The 25,651-nt window shown below is 42.2% G+C and overlaps 1 protein-coding gene across 1 annotated transcript; it reads right to left on the reverse strand.

The window, feature by feature from the left end:
* Nucleotides 1-17,534: 17,534 nt before the first annotated feature.
* Nucleotides 17,535-25,446, reverse strand: LOC126088138 (cuticle protein 65-like). The gene is made up of 2 exons (XM_049906257.1): nucleotides 25,319-25,446; nucleotides 17,535-17,846 (listed from the first exon to the last, which is right to left on the reverse strand). The coding sequence occupies exons 1-2, from the start codon at nucleotides 25,328-25,330 to the stop codon at nucleotides 17,610-17,612; spliced, it is 249 nt and encodes an 82-aa protein (XP_049762214.1). The 5' UTR covers nucleotides 25,331-25,446; the 3' UTR covers nucleotides 17,535-17,609.
* Between the last annotated feature and the right edge of the window lie 205 nt (nucleotides 25,447-25,651).

The following is a 25,651-nucleotide window of genomic DNA, read 5'->3' on the forward strand; positions in this document are numbered from 1 at the left end:
TCATACGATTCTAGATAGATGACCTTGAACCGTAGATCTGTATTTGTGAGTAGCGCCTTTAAAATTCATTTGGGACGACTCTGGGACGGCGAAATCGCCGGACCCTCGCAAATGCTCCAAGCAAAATGGTATGGTAAGATCTGTTTTGTCGGGTATTGCCTCTGAGGTTGACATGTAGAAGATTTAGGTCAGTTAAAAGTCAGATTTTGCCGCGGACAAGATGCTGAAATTTTCAATGTTGACGTATCAAGCTTGTGTTCGTCTGAGGGTTTTCGGTGAGACCTCCAGATCATGCAGTGAATTTGTTTTAGGTGTGGTCAGTAGTACATAAGTACCACTTGACTCGGTAGATGCGCCTTCAATAGTGGGTTCACTTCCTATCTGCTGTGACGCACTTCGAAGATCAGAAACCGAACTCGATCTCGGAACGGGTGTTAGTGGGTAATTTCCAAAGGTTGAACAGCGCCAGTATATACCTCCGCGTATGTGGAGGCGGCTGCCACATGTGAAACGCGCGTGTTGTTCTGAAGTTATGTTGAGACACTGAATCATGCGCCTGTAGGAAATCATCACTACTCGACAACTATGATTTTTTTTTTGCTACAGTTTGGTCGAGCTGTGATAAAATGAAAGAAAAAAGCTATGGTACTGAATTATTCGCAAGCTTATTAGGTGTGTGACTGCTAGCCCTCGTATACTAGAAGTGACGAGTGAAGTTATTGTTCAAAATGTGTGCGAAATCTAATGGGACTTAACTGCTAAGGTCATCAGTCGCTAAGCGTACACACTAGTTAACCTAAATTACCCTAATGAGAAACACACACACACACACCCATGCCCGAATGAGGACTCGAACCTTCGCCGGGACCAGCCGCACAGTCCATGACTGCAGCGCCCATAGACCGCTCGGCTAATCCCGCGCGTCAGTGAAGTTATTAATGAGAAAAATTAAACTGGATGAATGCTCAGCAGATTGTCCGATAAGAAGCTATTTCCGCTGCCTCTGTGCAGTCAGCGAGTAATCAAAGGTGATTCGACGCTACCTGCAGAGATTCTCTTCCTAGCAATTTAGGTTAATTGCTCTTATAAAGCGATAACTAACGAAGCTGCGACCGATTTGATCTTAATGTTCTCGAAGTCCATGTGAATGGATTTTCTGATGAACTCAGATAACATTTCCTGTTACACTTTTCAAAGAACGCATCTTTCGTTTCACTAGTGGGAACTGAGAGCATAAACCGGCAGTCAGAGTACCGTTCAACACATATTTTAATGTGTGATGTAATAAACAATAGCAGTAACATTCTTGCTACACCAGCATTAGCTTAGATTCGTAGAAAGAATCTCATATCACTTGCAAGTCGAGACGATGAGGAATGTGAAATGGTATTAAGAGTGTTAGAATACACAGGTAATTCAGTTTTCTGCATCTGTATTGAAGGTGTCACAACCATAAATCGCAGCGCATGTATCGCTACCAAAAGTAGTTACACGTGAATGTAGAATAATTCCATACAAGACGTCGACTTCTATAAATTCAGCATTTTAGCCTTATAGAACAAGTTTCTTATCAAATTTCCAAGAGAAAGTGCGAAAAGAAACACACTATATTATGCAAACAAAATCTATGAAGAAAAGAATCACAAAGAATGAAACTAATAACATACTTATCTCCATATCCAACGCGTCCGCCCATCCTGATTTAGGTTTTCCATGATTTCCCCAAACCGCTCCAAGAAAATGCCGGGATGGTTCCTTTGAAAGGGCACGGCCTAATTCCTTCCCCGTCCTTCCCTAATCCATGAGACCGATGACCTCGCTGTCTGGTCTCCTCCCCCAACCAATCCAATCCAAATCCATATCCAATGTAGTAAAATTCGTGAGACAAATAACAGGAAAATTAGTTAATACAATTTATGGCAGTATTTTACCAATTTTTAAGACAAATTGAAGATAAAAAAGTTGTTATAGGCCTACAGTACGAATTTCTTCGTATTTTCAGGAAGCCAAAGCTAAGAAGGTTGCTTCCATAATTATTTCTCTCTACGCTATGTCTAAGTAATTTTTTCGAGGTATCTTTTCCTCAAGGGGTGCCAGTGCTGCAATGTAAGCAGTAGAGCTTGCATGAAGCGTGGAAAGTGGGAGATAAAGCCTGCAGCAGAGAGTCATGCCTACTTCAGTAGCTCTGTTGTCACACACATACATAATCAGTCAAGACGTACCTTTCCTGACAGTTTGGAATTCCACAACATTTGATGAAAAATTATCTATTACCTCTGCGTTGAATTTGTCTTTATAATTGTAACGTTAGTCCGCAGCTCGTGGTCGTGCGGTAGCGTTCTCGCTTCCCACGCCCGGGTTCCCGGGTTCGATTCCCGGCGGGGTCAGGGATTTTCTCTGCCACGTGATGACTGGGTGTTGTGTGATGTCCTTAGGTTAGTTAGGTTTAAGTAGTTCTAAGTTCTAGGGAACTGATGACCATCGATGTTAAGTCCCATAGTGCTCAGAGGCATTTGATCCAATTGTAACGTTAGTTACGTCATCATAAATGCCATTCGACGATGAATGTAACCGATCGCGATTAGGATGTACACTGCAGTCTGCAGTATAAATGGTAACATCTGCATTCTTGTACACTAGGAATTTTCAGACGAAGGTATGGTACCTTATAATAATAAACAGACGGCAGTTACTACACGTCTGCTAAAGACGTCCAACGACGCGGTTTCCAGGAACTGCAATTCACGTTTTCAACCTATATCTGCTTCAGTTTTTCGCCTAGCATTAAACGGAGCGACATAATAATATTTCGAAAATAGTGACGCTACGTGAAAAAATTATTATGAAATAAAATTAAAGATGCAAAACACTGCCATCATATTTAGCCGCCTGCTTTAGTAAAATAATCTCACAGAGCAGACACATCTTATTAAATTGTTGTTTTACACGGAGAAAGTTCCAACCTTTATAGATGCTATTAATTTATTAATTTATGTATAAATATTAATTTATGTATAAAGAGGGGGTGCATAATTTAAGTTACACTTTCAAGCCACTGTAGAAAGAGAATCAGCGCTCACAATGACGTCAAATTTGAATAGCATATTATTGGCTCTGGGAGAAACTTCTTGAGGAAAAAATAGTAACGAAATTTTGAGAAATAAATGCCGCTATAAGCACCAGAATATGCACACATACAGACGCGTGGCACACAGTTGTTTCCTAGTTTGCGTCCGAGAAGCCCAGCATGAGTCTCCATGAATGATCACGTGCTATGGTAAAACTTTTTCACGGGAATGGTCACCGCACGCCAATGGCCTTGCAGAAGTTCCGGACACTCAGGGGTATCAAAGAAAGCATTGTCCCTGTGTCTGCTAAGGTTCTGGAGAACTTAATTACAGAACTCAAAAATACAGATGCTTTTGAAGTGCAATGTGGCAAAGAGTGGAAAGAAGTTGATAAGACGTCTGTCGAAGATGTGGCCACAGCATTTCAGGAGGGGTCGAGCGATGATGTGCAACAATGCATAGGGAACTGCCAAAACATTAGGCATACCTGCGAGTACAGTGCACAACAACTTATGAAACATACTCCATTACTGTCCATGTTCGGGTTTTGCTTCCTACTGACCTGCCAGCTAGGCAAACGTTCGCTCTGGAATTTCTTGTTCGCGTAGAAGACCAGGGAACATTCTGTGGACAGACGAAGGCTATTTCCATCTCCAAGGACATGTCAGTACGCAGAACTACAGAATACAGACAACGGAAAGTAAGCTTGCACATCAACCGGTACCACTCCATTCTGCAAAGGTGACTGTGTGGTGCATCGTTTATGGTAGGGCCGTATTTTTTGTTCCTGCGGCTGCTGTTACCTGTAACATCACTAGTAAAGGCTGTGAGAGTCATCTGCACACCAACGTCATTCCAATCAATTTAATGCAAGATGGCGCTCCTCCTCACGTTACATAGCCAGTGGAGCGGCTGCTGCAGTGGAATTTCGGAAATGCCAGAATTGACAGCCGTCATTTCCCTACAGCCGGCCACCAGATTACTTGATCTTAATCCGTGTGACTTCTGGCAGTGGGGGTAGCTGAACTGAAGACACGCACTGAGAAATGCACTCTGAATGTGACCCAAAAGAGAAACTAAAATCTGTTGTGGGAAATGCTGTTCCTCGATTTCAACTTGGGCTAGTCTCATGACAACTTAAACCAGATATAATTTTGCTTTTTATGTGGTTTTTGGCCTCAGGACAATTTAAAACCGATGGTAGACCTTGCCATGGTGGGCCGGCTTAGCTATCTAACAGCGCCACAACTGTTGATTGCCGAACTTGTGCAGTCATGCAGTACGGATGGTGTAGCGCGCAACTCAAGCCATAGCCACCGTATTGCGATCATATGCCATTTGTAGCCGACCCGATTTACGATACGACGCTTACACAGCAGTCTATTGGTATAATTTTCGTTAAATTTTTTCTTCCACTAAGTTTTTCCTTGCGTCAATTATATGTTTTACAAATTTGACGTCATTCTGAGCAGCGTTTCTCTTTCTACAGCGTTTTGAAATTGGAATTTTCATTAGAGACACCGTGTACATTATATAACACAAAATTCTGCTGGGTAACGATAAATTTAGCCAAAACAGAAACCACCACTACGTCTGCTGTTCTTCTAGTGCAACGTTCATTCCATTCACCTACGGCGACGGGGAGCGATTTCCTGACGAAAACGCCGTCTGTCACAATTTGATCTCAACAGGCTTTATTTATGATTCCATTTCTATACTTTTGGGAACGTAACATTGGACGAAATACGAGTGTGAGCCATCAGGACGACAAGATCATGAACTTGTCCTGGTAATAGTAGGGTACCTCATAAGGTTCAGTTCACCGTACTGCTGGCGCGGAAGTCCAATAACACAAGCACATGACAATAAACTGTTCTCGAGCCACCAGCAGTGTCAAATGGCTAAACGTCCACGTCGATTTGGGCGAGTGGTCCTCAGCCATTGCCAAGTGGTGACTGAGTGTGATTGCTGCTGACGTCCTTACACAGTGGTGTTGTCGCCTGTTTCCTCACTGATCTCCAGTACTCCGCCACACATTGACGTGAGAAAGTCATTGTATACCTATCAACATCGTCTCGAAGCTCCTTTTTACCGGCGTAGTGGAGCAACGCCACGTGGCATGGACTCAACAAGTCGTTGGAAGTCCCCTGCAAAAATGTTGAGCAATGGAGTCTCTATAGCCGCCCATCCTTGCGAAACTGTTGCCGATGGAAGATTTTGTGGACGAATTGATGTCTTGATTGTATACTATGAATGTTCGATGGGATTCGTATGGGACGAATCGGGAGATCTGGGTGGCTGGATTATTGGCTCGAATTGTCCACAATGTTCTTCAAATCAACTGCGAACATTTATGACCGATGACAGGGCTCATTGTCATCCATCAAAATTCCGTCGTTGTTTTTGAATATGAAACACGTGAATGACTGCCAATGATCTCCAAGTAGTCAGTGATCGGTTCAGTTGGACCAGACGACCCAGTCCATTCCATGTAAACATAGCCCACACCACTATGAAGCCACCACCAGCTTGCACAGCGCATTGTTAACTACAACTTCGGGGGGTCTGTGCCACATTGAGGCCTACCATCAACATTTACGAACTGAAATAGGGACTCATCTCACCAGGTCACGGTTTTACAGTTGTCTAGGGTCCAACCGATGTGGTCACAAGCTTAGGAGAGATGCTGCTCACTCGTTGTCGTGATGTTAGCAAAGGCACTTGTCGCTCGTCAGCTGCCATAGCCGAATAACCCCAAATTTTGCACAATTTTCCGAACGGATACGTTCTTCGTACACCCCACACTGATTCTGCGGTTATTTCATGCAGTATTGCTTGTCTGTTAGCACTGACAACTCTACGCAAAAGTTGCTGCTCGCGGTCGTTAAGTGAAGGCCGTCGGCCATTGCGTTGTCCGAGACGAGAGGTAATGCCTGAAATTTGGTATTATTGGAACACTATGGACACTATGGATCTCAGATTACTGAATTCTCTAGCAATTTCCGAAATGTAAGGTCTTCAGCGTGTACCTAAAGCTGCTACTCCATGTTCAGAGCCCCTTGATTCCCATCGCGATGCCATAATCACGTAAGAAACTTTTCACATGAATCACCTAAGTACTACCGTTTTATACCTTGTGTACGCGGCACTACAGTCATCTGTAAATGTGCATGTCGCTGTCCCATGACGTTTGCGACCTCAGTATGTAAGGTAATGTTTGCATCGTGCGTCCTTCGGTGTTAGGATGACCGCGTACCAATCTAATGAACCACAGCAAAGCAGAAAGGAAAACGTACACGTCTTGCACAACAACATGGGCAAGAAGGTTATACAACTTTACGTACTGTTGCTGGCATGATGGCGAGAAACATGATCGTGGATGGAATGTCGGCAATTCAGAGAGACCTTACCTTCATCGCCACGGAGTATCCATTTGGAGGACATGTTAAATGTAGAAGAAATTCGTCGACGGACGGGCAACATTTTTCAAAATCCAAGCCGCCAATGGCGGACGTGACAAGTGCTGAACACAACGGCTTCCGCACGCTCCGCAAGGAGCCTCTGAGCGTAGTCCGTCCAGGGAAATGCTGTCATAGTAATGAAACAGGCCGAATATGACGTGAAGATCCAGTAGATGCCGTAGGAGGGACATACCAAAAGTTGCCATAGGATCCAACATCCAGAAAAATGAAGACTTTGGAGTTTGCCAAGCGGTCATCACTGAGCGAGAGTGTCTTCCAGAATCTCCTCCCTCAAGCTCTTCGATCAACTACTTTTTACGCCATGCCGAAAGTAAAAAGGAGACTCTTCTCTGGCTCATCGTGAGCAAATTGGATCACCGATTTACAGAGAAACATCCAAACACCCTCCTTAGTCTACATTGTGTTTGTCATATCGAGAATATGACCGGCTTCAGCAACCAAATTAAATATTTATACTGTGGAGAAGGAGATATGATAGCTCTGATGTGATCACATTATTCAGAAGCTGTTTCACCAAAAAGTCGAATGTCGTCGTAGTTTTAGTATGGTCGAAGTTATTTCAGCCTGAAAAAAGTAAATGAGTTATGTCACGTCAATGAATTTATTAAAGAAACTGGTTTTAAGTTGTTTAGTAAAATGTTTTTGTTTGGTTGTTGTTATTATTGTCATTATAATTATTATTCATAGTTTGTCACGTGCAAGTACTAACTTCTGTTATTTAGCAGTTGTTCATTTAATTGTTGCTAATCAACACACACGTCCGTACTCATTAAGTTCCGGAACCACAATAAAAGTTACAATCGTTGCAAACGTTGCTTGCAAAATGTTTAGCGCTCATTTGCAAGCTACAAATAACGTTTCGTGATACATATTGTACAACCCATTAAACAAATGAAATGATCTTGCACCTCCCAGTTTTATGCATGAATTCTAAATTTCTCTTCACAAAAGGATTGACACTAACGCAAGACGTGACCTGCTACAAGACGGACAGCGTCACCATTGGACACCTTTCATCTCTAATCATGATCAACTTGTTAATGGAGTATTTTGAAGAGATCAGATGGAAAAAACCTCCTGCATAGTCTTGTTGCCTTCATCGCTACGTCGATGGAACATACAGAGTGACAATTATTGAACTATACGAAAAAAACGTAAATTAGTTACAAACTACTACGTGCACACAATTTATTCAACATGTAAACTTCACAATACTCGGATTTAGGTTATGACATGTTTGATATGCCTGTCGTCCTTGGCGATGATGTGGCGTAGACGAATAGCGAAATTCTGCATGACCCGCTTAAGTGTCGGAACATCGAAGCTGTCGATGACCTCCTGAATGGATGTTTTCACCTCTGCAGTGGTTTGGGGTTATTGCTGTACATCTTGTCTTTAATATAATCATTATCATCATCATCATCTTTTAAGACTGATTATGCCTTTCAGCGTTCAGTCTGGAGCATAGCCCCCCTTATACAGTTCCTCCATGATCCCCTATTCAGTGCTAACATTGGTGCCTCTTCTGATGTTAAACCTATTACTTCAAAATCATTCTTAACCGAATCCAGGTACCTTCTCCTCGGTCTGCCCCGACTCCTCCTACCCTCTACTGCTGAATCCATGAGTCTCTTGGGTAACCTTGCTTCTCCCATGCGTGTAACATGACCCCACCATCTAAGCCTGTTCGCCCTGACTGCTACATCTATAGAGTTCATTCCCAGTTTTTCTTTGATTTCCTCATTGTGGACACCCTCCTGCCATTGTTCCCATCTACTAGTACCTGCAATCATCCTAGCTACTTTCATATCCGTAACCTCAACCTTGTTGATAAGGTAACCTGAATCCACCCAGCTTTCGCTCCCATACAACAAAGTTGGTCGAAAGATTGAACGGTGCACAGATAACTTTGTCTTGGTACTGACTTCCTTCTTGCAGAAGAGAGTAGATCGTAGCTGAGCGCTCACTGCATTAGCTTTGCTACACCTCACTTCCAGTTCTTACACTATGTTGCCATCCTGTGAGAATATGCATCCTAAGTACTTGAAACCGTCCACCTGTTCTAACTTTGTTCCTCCAATTTGGCACTCAATCCGTTTATATTTCTTTCCCACTGATATTACTTTCGTTTTGGAGATGCTAATCTTCATACCATAGTCCTTACATTTCTGATCTAGCTCTGAAATATTACTTTGCAAATTTTCAATCGAATCTGCCATCACAACTAAGTCATCCGCATATGCAAGACTGCTTATTTTGTGTTCACATATCTTAATCTCACCCAGCCAGTCTATTGTTTTCAACATATGATCCATAAATAATATGAACAACAGTGGAGACAGGTTGCAGCATTGTCTTACCCCTGAAACTACTCTGAACCATGCACTCAATTTACCGTCAACTCTAACTGCTGCCTGACTATCCATTTAAAGACCTTTAATTGCTTGCAAAAGTTTGCCTCCTATTCCATAATCTTGTAGAACAGACAATAACTTCCTCCTAGGAAGCCCCACAAAAGGGAGTCGCATGTGCTTAGATATGGAGAATGTGGCGACCAATCGAGGGTCATGCCAGTAGCTTCTGGGTACCCCAGAGCCAAACTGCGATCCCCATAGTGCTCCTCCAGGACTGCAAACACTCTCCTGCTCAAACTGGGGTAGAGCCCCGTCTTGCTTGAGCCACATCTTGTCCAAATCAGGGTCACATTGGATAATGGGGATGAAATCATCCCAAAACCTTCACGTACCGTTCAATAGGCACAGAGCCATCAAGGTGTATCGCATTGATTGTTCCGTGACTGGACATTGCAGACCCTACAGTCACCTGTTGAGTGTGAAGAAACTTCTCGAGGGCGAAATGCGCTTTCTCAGTCCCCAAAATACGCCAATTTTGCTTATGTATGAACCCATCCAAATGAAAATGGGCTTCGTCGATACACCAAACTATGCTTACACACACTAATTCCCGTCATTCCCCTCGGCCAGCTTTGTGGTTGACCATTTCAGAAGTTACGACGATTTTATTTAATATAATTAAATATGATTGTCACTCTTTATGAAGTCTGCCTTCAAGCAAGTGAAAACCTTGGAGAGTTCTTAGATCATATGAGCAACATCCATGACCACAACAGTTTGATGATGGAGGTAGAGACACACGACGTCTTACCTTTTGTTGCTGGCCTGCCTCATAAAAAGCCATATTATTCACCGGAAACCATAGTCCGGTGTACATAGGGAGGAATACGTTGTGAACAGAGCCGACTGGTTTAGCAGCATTCAAGAGGGCAAGGAAAATCACACACCATTAAAAGTAGCTGGCTCGTCAAATTTTATGATAATTGTTTATCCACGTAGAAATAACCTTATTGTATTCAGAAACAATATGTAACTCTTCCAGTCTGTGTATGAGGATTATGAGAATTATCTGAGTACACCTGACCCTTCCATTGTCCCAGAGGTGAAAATCACAGCGAAATAGATCAGGCGATCTAGGCGGACAGGGGACTGTATTGCCTCTGCTGATTATCCTCTGCTCACCGAACCCCTCGAACACTCCTGACAAGGTGCGCACTTGTCCTCCGTCTTGCTGAAAATACCCATATACCTGTTCATCTTCTGTGAATTGATTCACATATGGATTAAATAGTTTCTGGACATACGGGTTAGCACTGATTTGATGAAAGAACCGTGTCTACGGACACCAGACATTGCGCATCAAACACCTAATTTGTTCCTGGCTTTGCTTCACTCGAGCAATGTTTTCTTGTGTTAGAACTCTTTTTCGGATAGTTACTGTTTCTGTTCTCTTCAGTGAGTGTTTCGTTTTGTGCAAACAGTTCCGTACACCCTTTCTACGAATAGTGTGCTTCGTGTAACACTCGACACGCGCTGTTTTATCTCCAGCACCAGTTTCTGTTGCATCCAACTAGTCACTAAACACATCTGTTCCTCTCGCTAATTCGAATACGTAATGACAATGAGAAATATTTGGGAGATGCGCTTGCGCAAACATGTGACTGTAACCCGCTGGTGCATCGAAATAATGATTTCCAGTATTTTCCGTGACGGACAGTTCTGCTCATTAAGAAGGGGCCCTTCCATGTCAGTTTCATAACTACGAGGATTTTAAACGTCAGTTATATTTTGTCCACCCAGTGTTTATACGTATAAAATATGAGTTTCTCAGACAGCGCGGAATTACTATGCCTTGAGGTCACCGAAGCGTTTAAAGATCCACAGAGGTATTAGTTTGATTCAGTAAGTAAATGATTATCTTCGACATGTAGTGTGAGCTTTAACTGCATCTCCCAACATGTTCTCTTTGGTTGGGGTAGTCACAGTTCATACAGGTACGTTATGTGTCAATCTTGTTATCTGTGCCCTGTAAATATCGACTGGGTTGCTGTAACGGGCCTATTTCATCAATCCCTAATGTTTTGTCGACGGTGTATCCACTGTCTCAGGGGACTGTGAAGCACAGCTCTGTAGAAATTTCATCTTGTGGGTTCCAGTGTTGACTAAAGTTCAGAGAAGTGTCCCTTGTCTTGGCAAACCTTCAGCATACTGCGTGAACAGTGATCTGTGTTTTGTTTCTTTTGTGCAGACAGGTAAAAGAACGCGTGCTGGCATATTTCCGTCTGTAACCCGTAGACCGGTGGAGCCTGTCTTAAGGAAACGTGTCATACTAAGCAAAGGATTAGCTGTAGATGCACGATGTAAACCCAGGAGTCGAGGAGGAGGTTGTACTGATGGCACTGAAGGCCTGGAATGACTAGCATGTGATACTTTCATGCTAACTTTAAGCTAAACAGAGGGGTATTATGAAATCAGACTCCAAGCTAATGGAGAGTGTACCACTGTTTCTCCCTTGTCAAAGTTTTCCACAAACTTACCGAGAGACTATTTAAGTTCGTAATCCACAATGTAAACATTTTTGCGTACTCATTTTTTCGGGAACTCGCCCTACTGTGTTCTGCACCAAAAGAGGGTCAGTCGTCATAATGTACTACATGGTGTGTCGTAAGCTTTCAATGAAAGTGATAAAAAAAAGAATCACAAAAGCATGCCAGCTGCTCCTGCAACAGATAATTTTATTTTGTAAATTGAGAGGGAAGGTCACGCGTGCCCCTAGAAGGTACATCGGGACTCTCCCGGCAGCTATGTATATTAATTTTAGGTCAGAAAATATTAATAGTAATCTCAGTCTTTTTCCATATCATGTAGTTACCTTAATCAAGCGCAATTTGAATAAAGCTGCACAAATAACAAACAGAGCTTAGTACGATTTCAAATTGGTGCAAAACCTGGCAACTAGCTTTAAATATACAGAAACATAAAACGGTGCACTTGACAAAACTCAGAACTATGTTATCCCATAACTACAGGCGTCGCAGTAGGAATCTGTCACACCATGTAGGTATCTGGATGTATTTGTGTAGATAAGAAATGGAATGATCATACCGGCTCAGTCAAAGGTGGTTTTCTGCTCTCTGGGAGGGTACAGGGAAGAAGTAACACGCAGACTGCTCACATGACACTTCTGTGTCTTATCTTCAGATTAGAAACAGTGCGGGGCTCATACTATATAGACTAAGAGGGAATACTGATCGTGCACAAAGAAGGGCAGCACGAATGGTTATAGGTTCGTTTGAGTGATGGGAAGACATTTCAGAAATGCTGTAAAACCTGGATTGTGGACACTGATAGAGACGCCAATTATCCAACGAAATCCTACATGCAAAAGTTGAAAGATCCAGTTTTTAGCAGAGAATCTAGAAAAAGAATTGAGCCCCTACGTATCGCTCCTACAGAGAACACTATGACACGATTATTACAGCACGCTCAGCCGGCCAAGGTGGCCGAGTGGTTCTAGGCGCTTCAGTCCGGAACCGCGAGACTGCTACGTCGCAGGTTCGAATCCTGCCTCGGGCATGGATGTGTGTGATGTCCTTAGGTTAGTTAGGTTTAAGTAGTTCTAAGTTCTAGGGGACTAATGACCTCAGATGTTAAGTCCCATAGTGCTCAGCGCCATTTGAACCATTTTTGAACAGCACGCTCAGAGACCTCAAGCGGTAATTTTTCCCACGACCCCTACTCGGAACTATAAGTGGTACAATATTCAATGCCATCTGCTGTGCATTTTACAGTGGTTTGCAAATGTAGATGTGCAGTTGCGTCTTTACATAAATAGATCATTTGAACGATTCTTTTAAAGAAATGACGTAGAACGTGTCAGTTTACAGAATATGCATGCATGATTAGTGGTAGCACTAATGAGCGCTTTGTTTTTTGTTGGTTCTACTCACGCAACTACACTCAAAAACATTTTTTTTTTCAGTCATCAGTCTTGTGACTGGTTTGACGCGGCCCGCCACGAATTCCCCCCCTTGCCTATCTCTTCATCTCAGAGTAGCACTTACAACCTACACCCTCAATTATTTGCCGGATGTATTTCAATTTCTGTCTTCCTCTACAGTTTTTGCCTTCAACAACGCCCTGTAGTACCATGGAAGTCATTCACTCATGTCTAAACGAATGTCTTATCATCACGGCCATTCTGCTTGTCAACGTTTTCCGTATATTCCTTTCCTCTCCAATTCAGCGCACGACCTCTTCAGTCCCTACCTTACCAGTCGACTTAAGTATCAGTATTTGTGTGTAACACCACGTCTCAAATCGATTATCTTTTGTTCCGGTTTTCCCACAATCCTTGTTTCACTACCATACAATGCTGTGATCCACACGTACATTCTCAGAAATTTCTTCCTCAGATTAAGGCCTGTGTTTGACAACAGTAGACTTCTGTCGGCCAGGAATGCCCTTTTTGCGAGTGCTAGCCTGCTTTTGATGTCCTCCTAGCTCCATCCATCATTGGTTATTTTGCTGCCTAGGTAGTATATTTCCTTAACTTCATCTACTTCATGACCACCAATCCTGAAGTTAAGTCTCTCGCTGTTCTCATTTCTGCTACTTCTCATTACTTCCGTCTTTCTTAGATTTACTCCCAATTCATGCTCTGTACACGTTAGACTGTTCATTCCATTCAAGAGATCCTGTAATTCTTCTTCGCTTTCACTCAGGATAACAGTGTCATAAGCGAATAGTATCATTGATACCATTTGACCTTAAATTTTAATCGCACTGCTGAAACTTTATTTTATCTCCATCGTTGCTTCTTCGATATACAGACTGAACAGTCTTACACCCATTTTAATCCGAGTACTTCGTTCTTGGTGGTCCACTTTTGTTCTTCCTTCTTGACTTTGTGCGTATTGTACATTACTCGTCTCTCACTGTAGCTTATTTCTATATTTCTCAGAATTTTGAACATTTTACACCATTTTACATTGTCGAACGCCTTTTACAGGTTGATAAATCCTATGAACGTGTCTTCATCTTTCTTTAGTCTTGCTTCCATTTTCATTTGCAACGTCAGAATTGATTCTCTGGTGCCTTTACCTTTCCTAAAGCGAAACTGATAGTCATCTAGCGCATCCTCAATTTTATTTTCCATTCTTCTGTATATTATTCTTGTGAGCAACTCGGATGCATGAGCCGTTAAGCTGAGTGTACGAGCATTCCCGCACTTGTCAGCTCTTGCAGTCTTCGGAATTGTGTAGATAATATCTTTCTGAAACTCATATGGTATGTCACAAGACTCATACACTCTCCACGCCAGCGTGAACAATTATTTTGTTGCCATTTCCCCGACGATTTTAAAAATTCTGATAGAATTTTATCGATCCCTTATGCCTTATATGATCTTAAGTCCTCCAAAATTCTAATACTGGATCCCGTATCTCTTCTAAATCGACTCCGGTTTCTTCTTCTGTAACTTCAAACAAATCTTCCCCCTCATAGAGACCTTCAATGTACTCTTCCCACCTATCCGCTCCCTCCTCTGCATTTAACAGTGGAATTCCGTTGCACTCTTAATGTTACCACCCTTGCTTTTAATTTCGCCGGAGGTTGCTTTGACTTTACTATATGCGAAGTCAGTTCTTCCGGCAATCATTTATTTTTAGATTGCTTCACATTTCTCATGCAGGCATTTCGTCTTAGCTTACCAACACTTCCTACTTATTTCATTCCTCAGTAGGTTGTATTTCTGTATTTTTGAATTTCCATGGACATTTTTGAGTTTTGTTCTTTCATCAATCAAATGAATTATTTTTTCTGTTACCCATGATTTCTTCGCAGTTGTCTTCTCCGTACCTATTTTCTTCTTTCCAACTTCTGTGATAGCCCTTTTTAGAGATGTCCATTGCTCTTCAACTGTACTGCCTACTGAGCTATTCCTTACTTCTGTACCTCTAGCCTTAGAGAACTTCAAGCTTATCTCGTCATTCATTAGTACTTCCGAATCCTACTTCTTTGCGTATTGATTCTTCCTGACTAATCTCTTGAATTTCAACCTACTGTTCGTTACGACTAAATTGTGATCTGAGTCTATATTTGCTCCTGGATATACCTCACAATCCAATATCTGATTTCGGAGTCTCTGTCTGATCATGATGTAATCTAACTGAAATGTTCCCGTATCACCCAGCATTTTCCAAATATACCTACTCGTGTTGTGATTCTTGAAATGAATATTCGCTGTTACTAGCTGGAACTTATTCTAGAACTCAGTTAAGTCTCTCCCCTCTCTCATTCCTAGCTCCAAGCCTATACTTTTCTTCTACTCCTTCCACTAAACCTGCATTCCAGTCCTCCATGATTATTAGATTTTCATTTACCTTTACATACCGTATTACCCTTTCAGTATTTTCATATACATTTTTATCTCTTCAACTTCAGCTGCGACGTCGGCATACGTACCTGTACTACCGTTGTCGGTGTCGGCTTGCTGACGATTTTGATAAGCATAACCCTATCACTGAACTTTTAATAGTAACACACTCTCTGCCCCACCTTGCTATTAGCAACGAATCCTACTCACGTTATACCATTTTCTGCTGCTGTTGATACTACCTTGTAATCATCCGACCAGAAATCCTTGTCTTATTTCCATTTCACTTCACTGACCCCTACTACACCTAGATTACGTCTTTGTATTTCCATTTTTAGGTTTTGTAGCTTTTCTACCATCATCAAGCTTCTGACATTCCATGTTTTTTATCTTTTCGTCTGTTATTCAATCTTTTTCTCATGGTTACCTCTCTCTTCGCAATCTTTTCCCGGAGATCCGAATAGGGGAATATTCCGGAACCTTTTTCCATTCGAGAGATAATCATGACACTTCTTCAGTTACAGGCCACATGTCCTGTGGATACACCTTACATGTCTTTAATGCAGTGGTTTCCATTGCCTTCTGAATCCTCATGCCGCTGATCATTGCTGATTCTTCCTCATTTAGGGACAGTTTCCCACCCCTAGGACAAGGTAGTTCCCTGAAACTTTGTACGCTCCTCCGCCCTCTTTGACAATGCCTTTGGTAGGATGAGGGTGACTTCTTATGCCGGAAGTCTTCAAGCGCCAATGGTGATTATTAATGAAACTTTAAACAGTGGCGGGTTTGGAACCCGGGGCCGAAGGTGTTTTGGTAGCTAATAAGAGAGACGCTAACCCGTATATTCATTTATTTATTTATTTTTCGGAATTGCTCGTTGTATTCGGTCGTAGCGGAAGTCAGATGACATCCGTTGAAACTCGTTTTTGATCCACTCACTCCATTTTTTTATTACAGAGACCGGTCAGCTCTCTGACCGAAGATGCTGAGCTACCGTGCCGGCACCCAAAGGCTACTAGACCCCTACTTCTTACACCAGTTTTTAGTTGGAAATTAGAGGATGAAACAGAAGGACTTGTCAAGGAGAAATGATTTTAGATTGTATTTTAAGTCTGTTTTTTTACCTGTCAGAGATTTTGTGTTATTGTGCAAATGATTTAAAATTTTTTGCTTCACATTGAACTCCTTTGTGAGCCACTACCAGATTTAGTGATGACTAATAAAGGTCATTCTCCCTTCTAGTCTTGTAGGTATGGACGTCGCTGTCCGTCTTAAACTGCGATAGATAATTTATGACGGATTTCGTAAGTGAATAATGCACTGTGACGGCGCAGTTAAAATGACTAGTTGCTTGAAGACGCCAGTGCGTAACCACTACATATTATTCTTGTAAAAATGGCTTCCAAAATAGAAGTTTTATTGTCAAGATCGCAGTTTATATATATCCTGATAGTAGTTTCAGCAGCTTTATTGCCATCTTCTGATCATCGGAACGTGAATTATAAAGCCCTACGTGTGGCGCATTGCCATCTAGCCATTGAACACATGGAGGTAAATTCGCAGAAGAGACTCTACCATGAATCACTAACTACACCAAAATAAAAACTATAGCTGTATCAGCAAGGGACAGAGGTGTCAAATACACTAGAAGAGCGTATCCACTCCTGTACGGCTGCTAACAGGCTCCGTTCTCAACATAAATCCATCTGACAACAATCAATGTTGTCTATATGATGTATTTGATACCTTCTGCGCCTTGCTAATATAGTTACGATTTTTATGTTGGTGTATTTAGTGTTGATTGGGAGTGTCTTTTCTGTGAGTTTACCTCCATTTTTGCAATAGTCATATGACAATGTGCCACACCTAGGGACTTAACAATTCATGATTCCAACCCACTGAAGATGGCAATGTGACTTTGTTGAAACCAGTATTCAGTATAGAATCAACTGTAATCTGGGTAATAAAATTTTTATTTTGGAAGTTTTTTTGCGTTGATATAAAGATCGCTCTTCTTCTGCCAATGTTAGGTAATTAGACATATTATTCTTACCGTTAGTGCAATCAACACATTTTTCTCAGTGAAAAATGGATGTCGACGGATTCTGGTTCCAAGGATTGGAGCAGCAGCTTATGATTTGCAACAGTAATTATTTATCTTTGCCTGCTCACATTCTTTTCCTGAGTTCTCCTTTTCATGATACCAGTAATCCACAAATGAGGAAAAGGGAAGATTACGTAAGAAACCATATGGTATTGTACAAAAATTTGCTTTAATGAGACGCCAGCAACACAGACGAGAAAGACATGGAGATTAGCGAGGTGGTGTTCAGCCGTGGATCAGTCCGCCGTGCACACCGCCCAGGTAGCCGTGGCCGTAGCCGTAGCCGTAGCCGATGGCGGGGGCGACGGCAGCGACGGCGGGGGCGGCGACGACGGCGGGGGCGGCGATCGCGGGGGCGGCCAGCACTCCGGCGCCGAGGACTCCGGCGCCCAGGAAGCCGCGCTTCTCACGCTGCTGCTGCTGGCAGGACACCGCGGCCACGCACACCGCCAGGACCAGGATCTGCGGGCAGGAACGCGGCGTCAGCTCGCCACCCACTGGCGTGTTCGTCACGTCAATAATACACTCAAGCTCCACAGAAACTGGTATCGGCATGCGTATTCGAATACAGAGATATGCAAACAGCCAGAATACTGCGCTGCGGTCGGCAACGCCTATATAGGACAACAAGTGTCTGGCACAGTTATTAGATCGGTTACTGCTGCGAAAATTGCAGGTTATCAAGATTTAAGTGAGTTTGAACGTGATGCTACAGTCGGCGCACGAGCAACAGCCTCTCCAAGACAGCGATGAAGTGGGGATTTTACCGTACGACCATTTCACGAGTGTACCGTGAGTATCAGGAATCTGGTAAAATATCAAATCTCTGACTTGCTACTGCCGGAAAAAGTTCCTGCAAGAACTGGTCCAATGACGACTGAAAGGAATCATTTAACGTGACAGAAGTGCAACCCTTCCGCAAATCGCTGCAGATTTCAATGCTGGGCCGTCAACAAATGTCAGCGTGCGAACCATTCAACGAAATGTTATCGATACGGGCTTTCGGAGCCGAAGGCACATTCGTGTGTCCTTGATGATTGTACGACACAAAGCTCTACGCCGAGCCTGGGCCCGTCAACACCGACGTTGTACTGTTGATGAATGTTAACATTCCGTCAGGTCGGACGAGTCTCGATTCAAATTGTATCGAGCGGGTGGACATGTACGGATATGGAGACAACCTCATGAATCCATGGACCCTGCATGTCAGTAGAGGACTGTTAAAGCTGGTGGAGGATCGGTAATGTTGTGATATGTGACCACTGATACATCTAGATACGAGTCTGACAGGTGGTCTATCTAATCACCTGAATACATTCGTATCCATTGTGCATTCCGACGGACTTGGGCAATTCCAGCATGACAGCCCACACTTCCAGAATTGTTAAAGAGTAGCCCCAGGAACACTCTTCTGAGGTTAAGCATTTCCGCCGGCCAATAAACTCCCAAGACAAGAACGGTATTGAGCATATCTGGATACCCTGCAACGCGCTGTTCGGAAGAGATCTCCACCCCATCGCGCTTTTACGGATTTATGGCCAGCCCTGCACGATTCATGGCGTCAGTTCGCTTCAGCACTACTTCAGACATTATTGGAGACTATGCCACGTCGTGTTGCGTCACTTCTGCGTGCTCGTGGGAGCCCTACACGATACTGGGCATGTGTACCAGTTTCTTTGGCTCTTCAGTGTATGACGCCGCTGACCGGTGCAAGTCGCCGCTGCTGGAGCCTCACTGTTTGTAGCAAGCAGCTTCAAAGTGTCCTATTACACAGCAGTTTTAATACTTAAAAATGGCTATTTGTGCAGTTACAATCGTTTCCTGTATTAAAATTTTTCCTGCAAATCTGCAACTAGCATCGATCCCAAAGAACTTAGTTATTTTTGTGTCAGCCTTGCCGGCCAATCAACTCAAGCTCGTCTTGCCGACTATGCTCGAGCATGAGTGAAAAGAGGTTTTCTTGTGCTCTGTTGCGCTGGAAGTCGGTCGTGTATTCGGGTCTGAGGTTGCTGGTTGCTGTTTTGCTGTATGGTGAGGCGATAATATGTAGCTTAGCTGTGAGCAAGCTGGGTTTACTTGCTATACGATTTTGCTAGTACCAAGATTCGCAGTAAAAGTGTGGTTCGTATGCAAAGTGTTTCCTTGACTTGCATCGTGAAGCCACTGTGACTTTCATGGATTGAGCAGCGTATGTTTCGCGGTTCGATACAGAATCTGCTTGCTAAATTTTCTTCCGCATTATAGAATACTTTTATCACGCTCCTTATTAATAAACCTTTGTCAACACTTCGCGACTTGTATCGATTACATCTTTCTTATTTTATTATTTATTGGAATTCTGTGTGCCACATGCTTTCTGAGCAGACGGAATAATGTCACTTGATATGGAACGTACTAATTTCCTTTAGCAACTCATAAAATCATCAGGGACTTTTTACAGCAAATAATGCCGAGCGGTCTAAGGCGCTGCAGTCATGGACTGTGCGGTTGGTCCGGGCGGAGGTTTGAGTCCTTCCTCGTGAATGGGTGTGTGTGTTTGTCCTTAGGATAATTTAGGTTAAGTAGTATGTAAGGTTAGGGACTAAGTCCCATAAGATTTCACACACATTTGAACATTTTTTTTTTTTTTTTGCAAATAATGTCAACAAGAGCAGTAATCACTGCGAGTATTATATTTTGCACTTCTTTGCGTGTTTTCAGCAAAAAGATAGGTGTAGGAGTTGACGTAGGTGTCAGAGACATTGTTCTTTATCCTGTAGGAAATGTGACTGTTTGATGACTTGTATCTGTGTGCTTATTACACCCTCGGTCCTCATGCCCACTGTACTGCAAGGCGTTATAAGCCATTTAGTTTTACACATTAGTATGTTTGTTAAGATGTTTGGTGAGATATTTGCCTATGTTGACTTAAATTCAGTTTCCTTTTACTACGACGATTGTAAATTGTTGCACGGAAGCAGTTCACTGCTAGGTAATTTTCTACAAACTCTTTGTAGTCCTATCAAATTGCTAATTGGATTGATGGGTCTAAACACCGTATTTATTGAGGATTTTTCTCTAAATTCACGACATATCTAAACTCATTTCTAGAGGGAATGCGTCTTTAAAACCTAGGAGGAACCTTACAATTTGACGACCTGCCAGGAATCGAACCTAGAAATTTATCAAACTGTCGCTGTATTTCTCCATTAGGGACGTCCACAGTGCAATTGCATGACCGACTAACCGGCAACCATTAGTGTTACGAAAATCGGGGATGGATTTTCAGCAGTGAAACTGTGTGGTGTCTGATCTGCTGTGTGTAAGTACTGGCTGCCAAGTCAGGTGTAGTCAGGGACCAGTTACATGAGCTATCACATTGTCTCCTGGACAAGCACCATCGCTCTTCTGCTATTTCCTAGTGCAGCCCACGTTATTCTACGGGACCCCCAGTTTATGGTCCAACAGTAGCTCTGACAGAGCGAAGGTTGAACTAAGACTTTTCTAGCTACCAGACAGGTGCTGTCAGCCAAAAGTTATGATAAGGGTTTCTTTGTTTTAATAGATATGTAATTTTCTTAGTCCATCATAACGAATGCGAAGGACTTGTGGCCTGCGGAAAGGAGCCTGCAGAGTTGAAAGGTATTGTGAAGTGACAGAAATCGACACGAAAGCTTGAGAGAGCGGAATTTGATAATATAATATGTTGTATATGCTTCTTTCCTTGAACTATTATTTAGTTTATATTAAATATTTTACTCGACTGTAGTTTTAGATGTTTAAGACTGGATCATTGTGGGGCGAAAAACTAACATTAATAACTGACATATGAGGCCATAAATGTGTGAAAAGTCGCCATTTGCGTCTGATGAACGTATTAACAACCATCGCTTGAGGAAATTTGTGAGGGTGGGGTAGTAGAAAAGTGTTATATTAATAAGGAATATTACGAGAGAAAAATTTGATAATGTCTAATATTTGGTTGCAGAGCTCATTATACAAGGTGTGTTAAAAACTATTGGGAATTTTCATTTTTTAAACAATTTTTTGACTCGTTTACATTAAATTATCTCCTTCAAATTAGTCCCCATTACATGTTACGTACTTATGCCAGTGCTTCTTTCAGTCGCCTAAACACTTATGGAATTCGATCTTTGAGATAGACTTAACTCTTTCAGCGAGGTGCTTTTATCTCATCTAAGCTTGTAAAATGACAGACCTTTCAGGTTCTCCTTATTTTTGAAAACAGAAAAAGTCCCACGGGGAAATATCTGGTGACTAAGGACGCTAGGGCACCATTACAGTGTTGATTTTCGCCAAATGTTCACGAACAAACAATGAAGTGTGGGCAGGTGCATTACTATTGCGCAAAGCCATGAATTGTTTCGCCAATAATCCGGGAGGTTTTTCGGATTGCTTCCTCCATACGGCGTTGAGGTTGTGGGCAGTACTCCTCATTGATCGTCTGACCCAAGTCAAGAACTCATGATGCGCCATGCTGTTAAAATCGAAGTAAACGGTGGGCAAAAACTTCATATTCGACAGCTCTTGCCGAGATTTTTTCGGTCTCGGCGATCCAGAATACCTTCACTCAGATGATTGATCCTTAGTTTTGACGTTTCACCCATAGACCTATCTTTCATCACTTGTTATGGTACGTTTCAGTAGTTCAGCATGGGTCCTGAGTTCATTTAGCGACTCCTGAGGAACTCGTCACTCTTTTTGCTCGAAATTCGACACCTTTGGTAGAGATTTTGCTATCACACGTTTAATACCGAAAACAACCGAAAAGTTTCATGGCATGAGCCAACAGATATGTCAACATCATCAGCAGCTTCTCTGGTTGTGATTCGGCGATCATCCATAACCAGTTCTTTCACGTTTTCGACGCTTTCATTGGTTGTCGATGTGCTAGGGTGTCTAGAAGGATCCTCATCTTCAACTTCTTCTCGCCCGTCTGTGAAACTCTAATATCACTCTCAAAACCTTGTTATGCTCATAACAGACCCACCAAAAGCAATAGTTATCATTTTCATAACTCTGTTACAATTTATTCCATATTATAGTAAAGTTTAATGCCTATTCCCTGATCCGGTTTTAAAACAAATCAATTATCACCACTTGTACGCAAACACATGTACCTACTTGACAGCTGACGACTTACTAGAAATCTAGTAGTATGGCTACAAGCGTACAAATATATTTCAGACATGTTTAACAAAACAACAACGAAAAACCGCGCGCATTCGGACTAATACAACCCGTGAACTTACCACATTCCTGATACTTTTCGAACACACCTCGTAAATCAATGTTATTGATATAATTGATAATATATGTGAGTAGTCTAACATTGCTTCAGATAACTCCGACGTGAACATTGTGGATTCTGCTGTTGATATTGCTCAACTGTTAAAATATTTTATTAGTCCACAACAGCAGAATATGGGAGGGTGTATTCCTCTTATGCCATGAAACTGATTTTTCCAGTTTCTGCCGGGCACAAGCGCTGTCACTGCGCAGTTTTTTTCAGTTATAAGTCGAAAACGGTCCACGGAGTTTTGCGTGCTTGAACAAAATACGACCGCAGACTGGCGTATGTGACAAAGGCTCGCGTTACTTTCTGGTGGATCAGAAACTAGCCTGAATTTCTTAATTGCTTATCGGAAAATTTGTGTTCAGGAGGGTCTGAGCCAGAATTACAGCTTACTGCTGTTCGAATTTTGTGTCAGAGAAATTATGAGGGAACCGGAAGAAAATTTAGCAAGTGGGACAAAAGTATAAGAAAATAATTATCCAAGATTAACAGACAGTCAGCCGGTTCTGACAATAGGCAAACAGGATGGCTGGTTGCTCCTGTAGGAAAACGTACAGTGCACTAGCTCGCGTGAGAGGGAGGTCAACCAGAGCAGGATAGAATCCTTTGAGGCGGACTAATGACTGCGAGTGACACACCGGCGTTACTGTCTTCTTTTCTTTTTTTTTTGTGGTTTCGCACGCTCGTTTAGGCAAATACTGGGTTGGGTCCTAACTTCCACCTCAGGGAATACGATACACAGGCAGTTAAAATATATGCAGAGAAATTTTCCACAATTTTCAAACAAATGACGCGCACGGCACCTGTGCCTTAGGTTAACGTCATGATTGTGACTTCTTTGCTCATGCCTGATCATACAGCGAACTTATTAAGAAAGTATTATCTCGTCTGCTCTATTGTCTTAGCAACGTACACTGTCTGTCAAATCTGTCCTCGACCTTAATGCTCTAGTCTTAACAACACGACAACATGGCAAAAACAAACTTTTCCATCAGAGCAAACTCCTTTCTCTTCCACTCATCGTTCAACCACCCTCTTGAAAACCTTCTCAGTACCAGGAACCCTCTTGCCTTACATTGGAGAACTGAGTAATCCAGCTTGAGGAGACCGCCCATGAAACATCTACTAAAGCAACAACAAGGATTACCATTGTGCTTGTGACCTCTCATTACAGTTGTTTATCCTTCTTTCCAGCCAGATCATCTTTACTTCCCGATATTCTTAGTTTTTGCAGTCTCCTTAAACTTCCTTTCCCCAGAACTCGCTGGCTCAGGAAGCATGTATTCTGTACACCTACAAATTCTTTTATTATCTGCCACTATCATTATTGTCATTATAGGGATAAATATCATTATTATTTTCATTATTATTAATACTATTACTACAGGTAGTGGCAGCAACAGCAGTAGTAGACGTTCTGCCAGTGTTAACTTTATGTAATATTATTTACTCACAGTGTAACTATAGACACTCAAATCATTTTATTACTCTTTGTGATGTATACAATGTTATTTCTTAAGTAACTAGATGCCGTAAGGCTACTGTAAGTGTAAGATCTTGGTCCGATCTAAGATACCAGATCCGAAACAGATCATGTTAAATTACTAAATACATAAATGAAAATAAATATGGAACTCAGTTTTGTAGGATATTGAAACACGAATCAGAGGAAATTCAGAGGAGAAACTGGAGTCATATGATGTACATTAATGATGTGGCACTATGCGTTATTGTTTAAATTAAAAAAAAAGTGAAACGAATAGGTATTAGAGAGAAGAAATAGAGAAAACAGCCTGTAGAATATCTCCTACGGCTGCCATCCATAATTATCTGGCTACTGATAGTGGCAATTGAGGCGATAAACTCTAATAGCAATCATCGTCGGAAGGCAAGTTTTGTCGCCAAGAATCTCAAAGAGAGTGAATATTTCCGTGCTTACAAGAGATTTAAGTTGACGAGCGAATGAAGTGTATCAAATTGAGTAGGTTAAGTGAAATTTTCACTTAAATGAAAAATAGCAACATCTACGGAAAAGCCGCAGTTTCAGCCAACCAGCACAGCTTACTGCGCTATTTAGGTAGCTGTTATCCTGGAGCGAATATTGAGTGAGATTAGTGGAATAATTTGATCTCATTTAAATGGTGAAAATGATGAGTATACTCTTAGAATTTATTTCAATTCTTTTTTTTTTTCTTTTCCTTCGCAATACATTTAAGTCTTCTTTTACAACGAATTTGACACTCGTCGATAATGTCCACCACAATCGATAAAGGAAGTTAGATATATGGAAGTGTTCTTCAGAAGATCCGTATGGGTTTCAGGCACCTTAACTGGAAAGAGTTTCTTGTTCACTAAGTTTATCGACTACCTACATAGAGAGGATTTACACGGCGTAGCCATAGCAAACTCTGAGACCTTCGAAGTTTTAGTTCTGTTGTACTTTTAAGTTTTTCCTCTCTTGGTATAATCATTATTGGTTCCTACAACACAACACAGCCAATTAGTTCCGCTCCTAACACTATGCGACAAACATCTTGGTCTCTTCCGACAACGCCGGAGGCCGAACATTGCTTGGTGCCTACGTTTCCGACAACCATAACTCATGTTTACAGGAAGGCGCTGGCCAGCAGCTACTTACCAAGAACTTCATGTTGCTGAGCAGAGGGTTGCTGGCTGTCTGTTCGACTGTGCCCCAGACGGCAAGCTGCCGCCTTATATACTGACCGGACACATGGGCGGTGGTCGCCACCTCTGCAGGTGGCCTTCCGTAGCGGTCTCCTAGAACTGGTCTACGTCTAGGACGCGTATGTCACACTGTGAGAAATGCTGCAGTTTTCCTTTCACCCGGGAGAATGCAAGCAAGTTTTACCTGACTTATTGTTAAATATTTAATAGCCTCAAGCTATTGACAGGCTCCGGCCTGTTGCGAGGTTAGGGAAGCAGACAGGTTCACAAAGGAAGTGTCTCTCTA

Source organism: Schistocerca cancellata, chromosome 1 (assembly GCF_023864275.1).
Source record: "Schistocerca cancellata isolate TAMUIC-IGC-003103 chromosome 1, iqSchCanc2.1, whole genome shotgun sequence".
NCBI classification, from domain to species: Eukaryota; Metazoa; Arthropoda; class Insecta; order Orthoptera; family Acrididae; genus Schistocerca; species Schistocerca cancellata.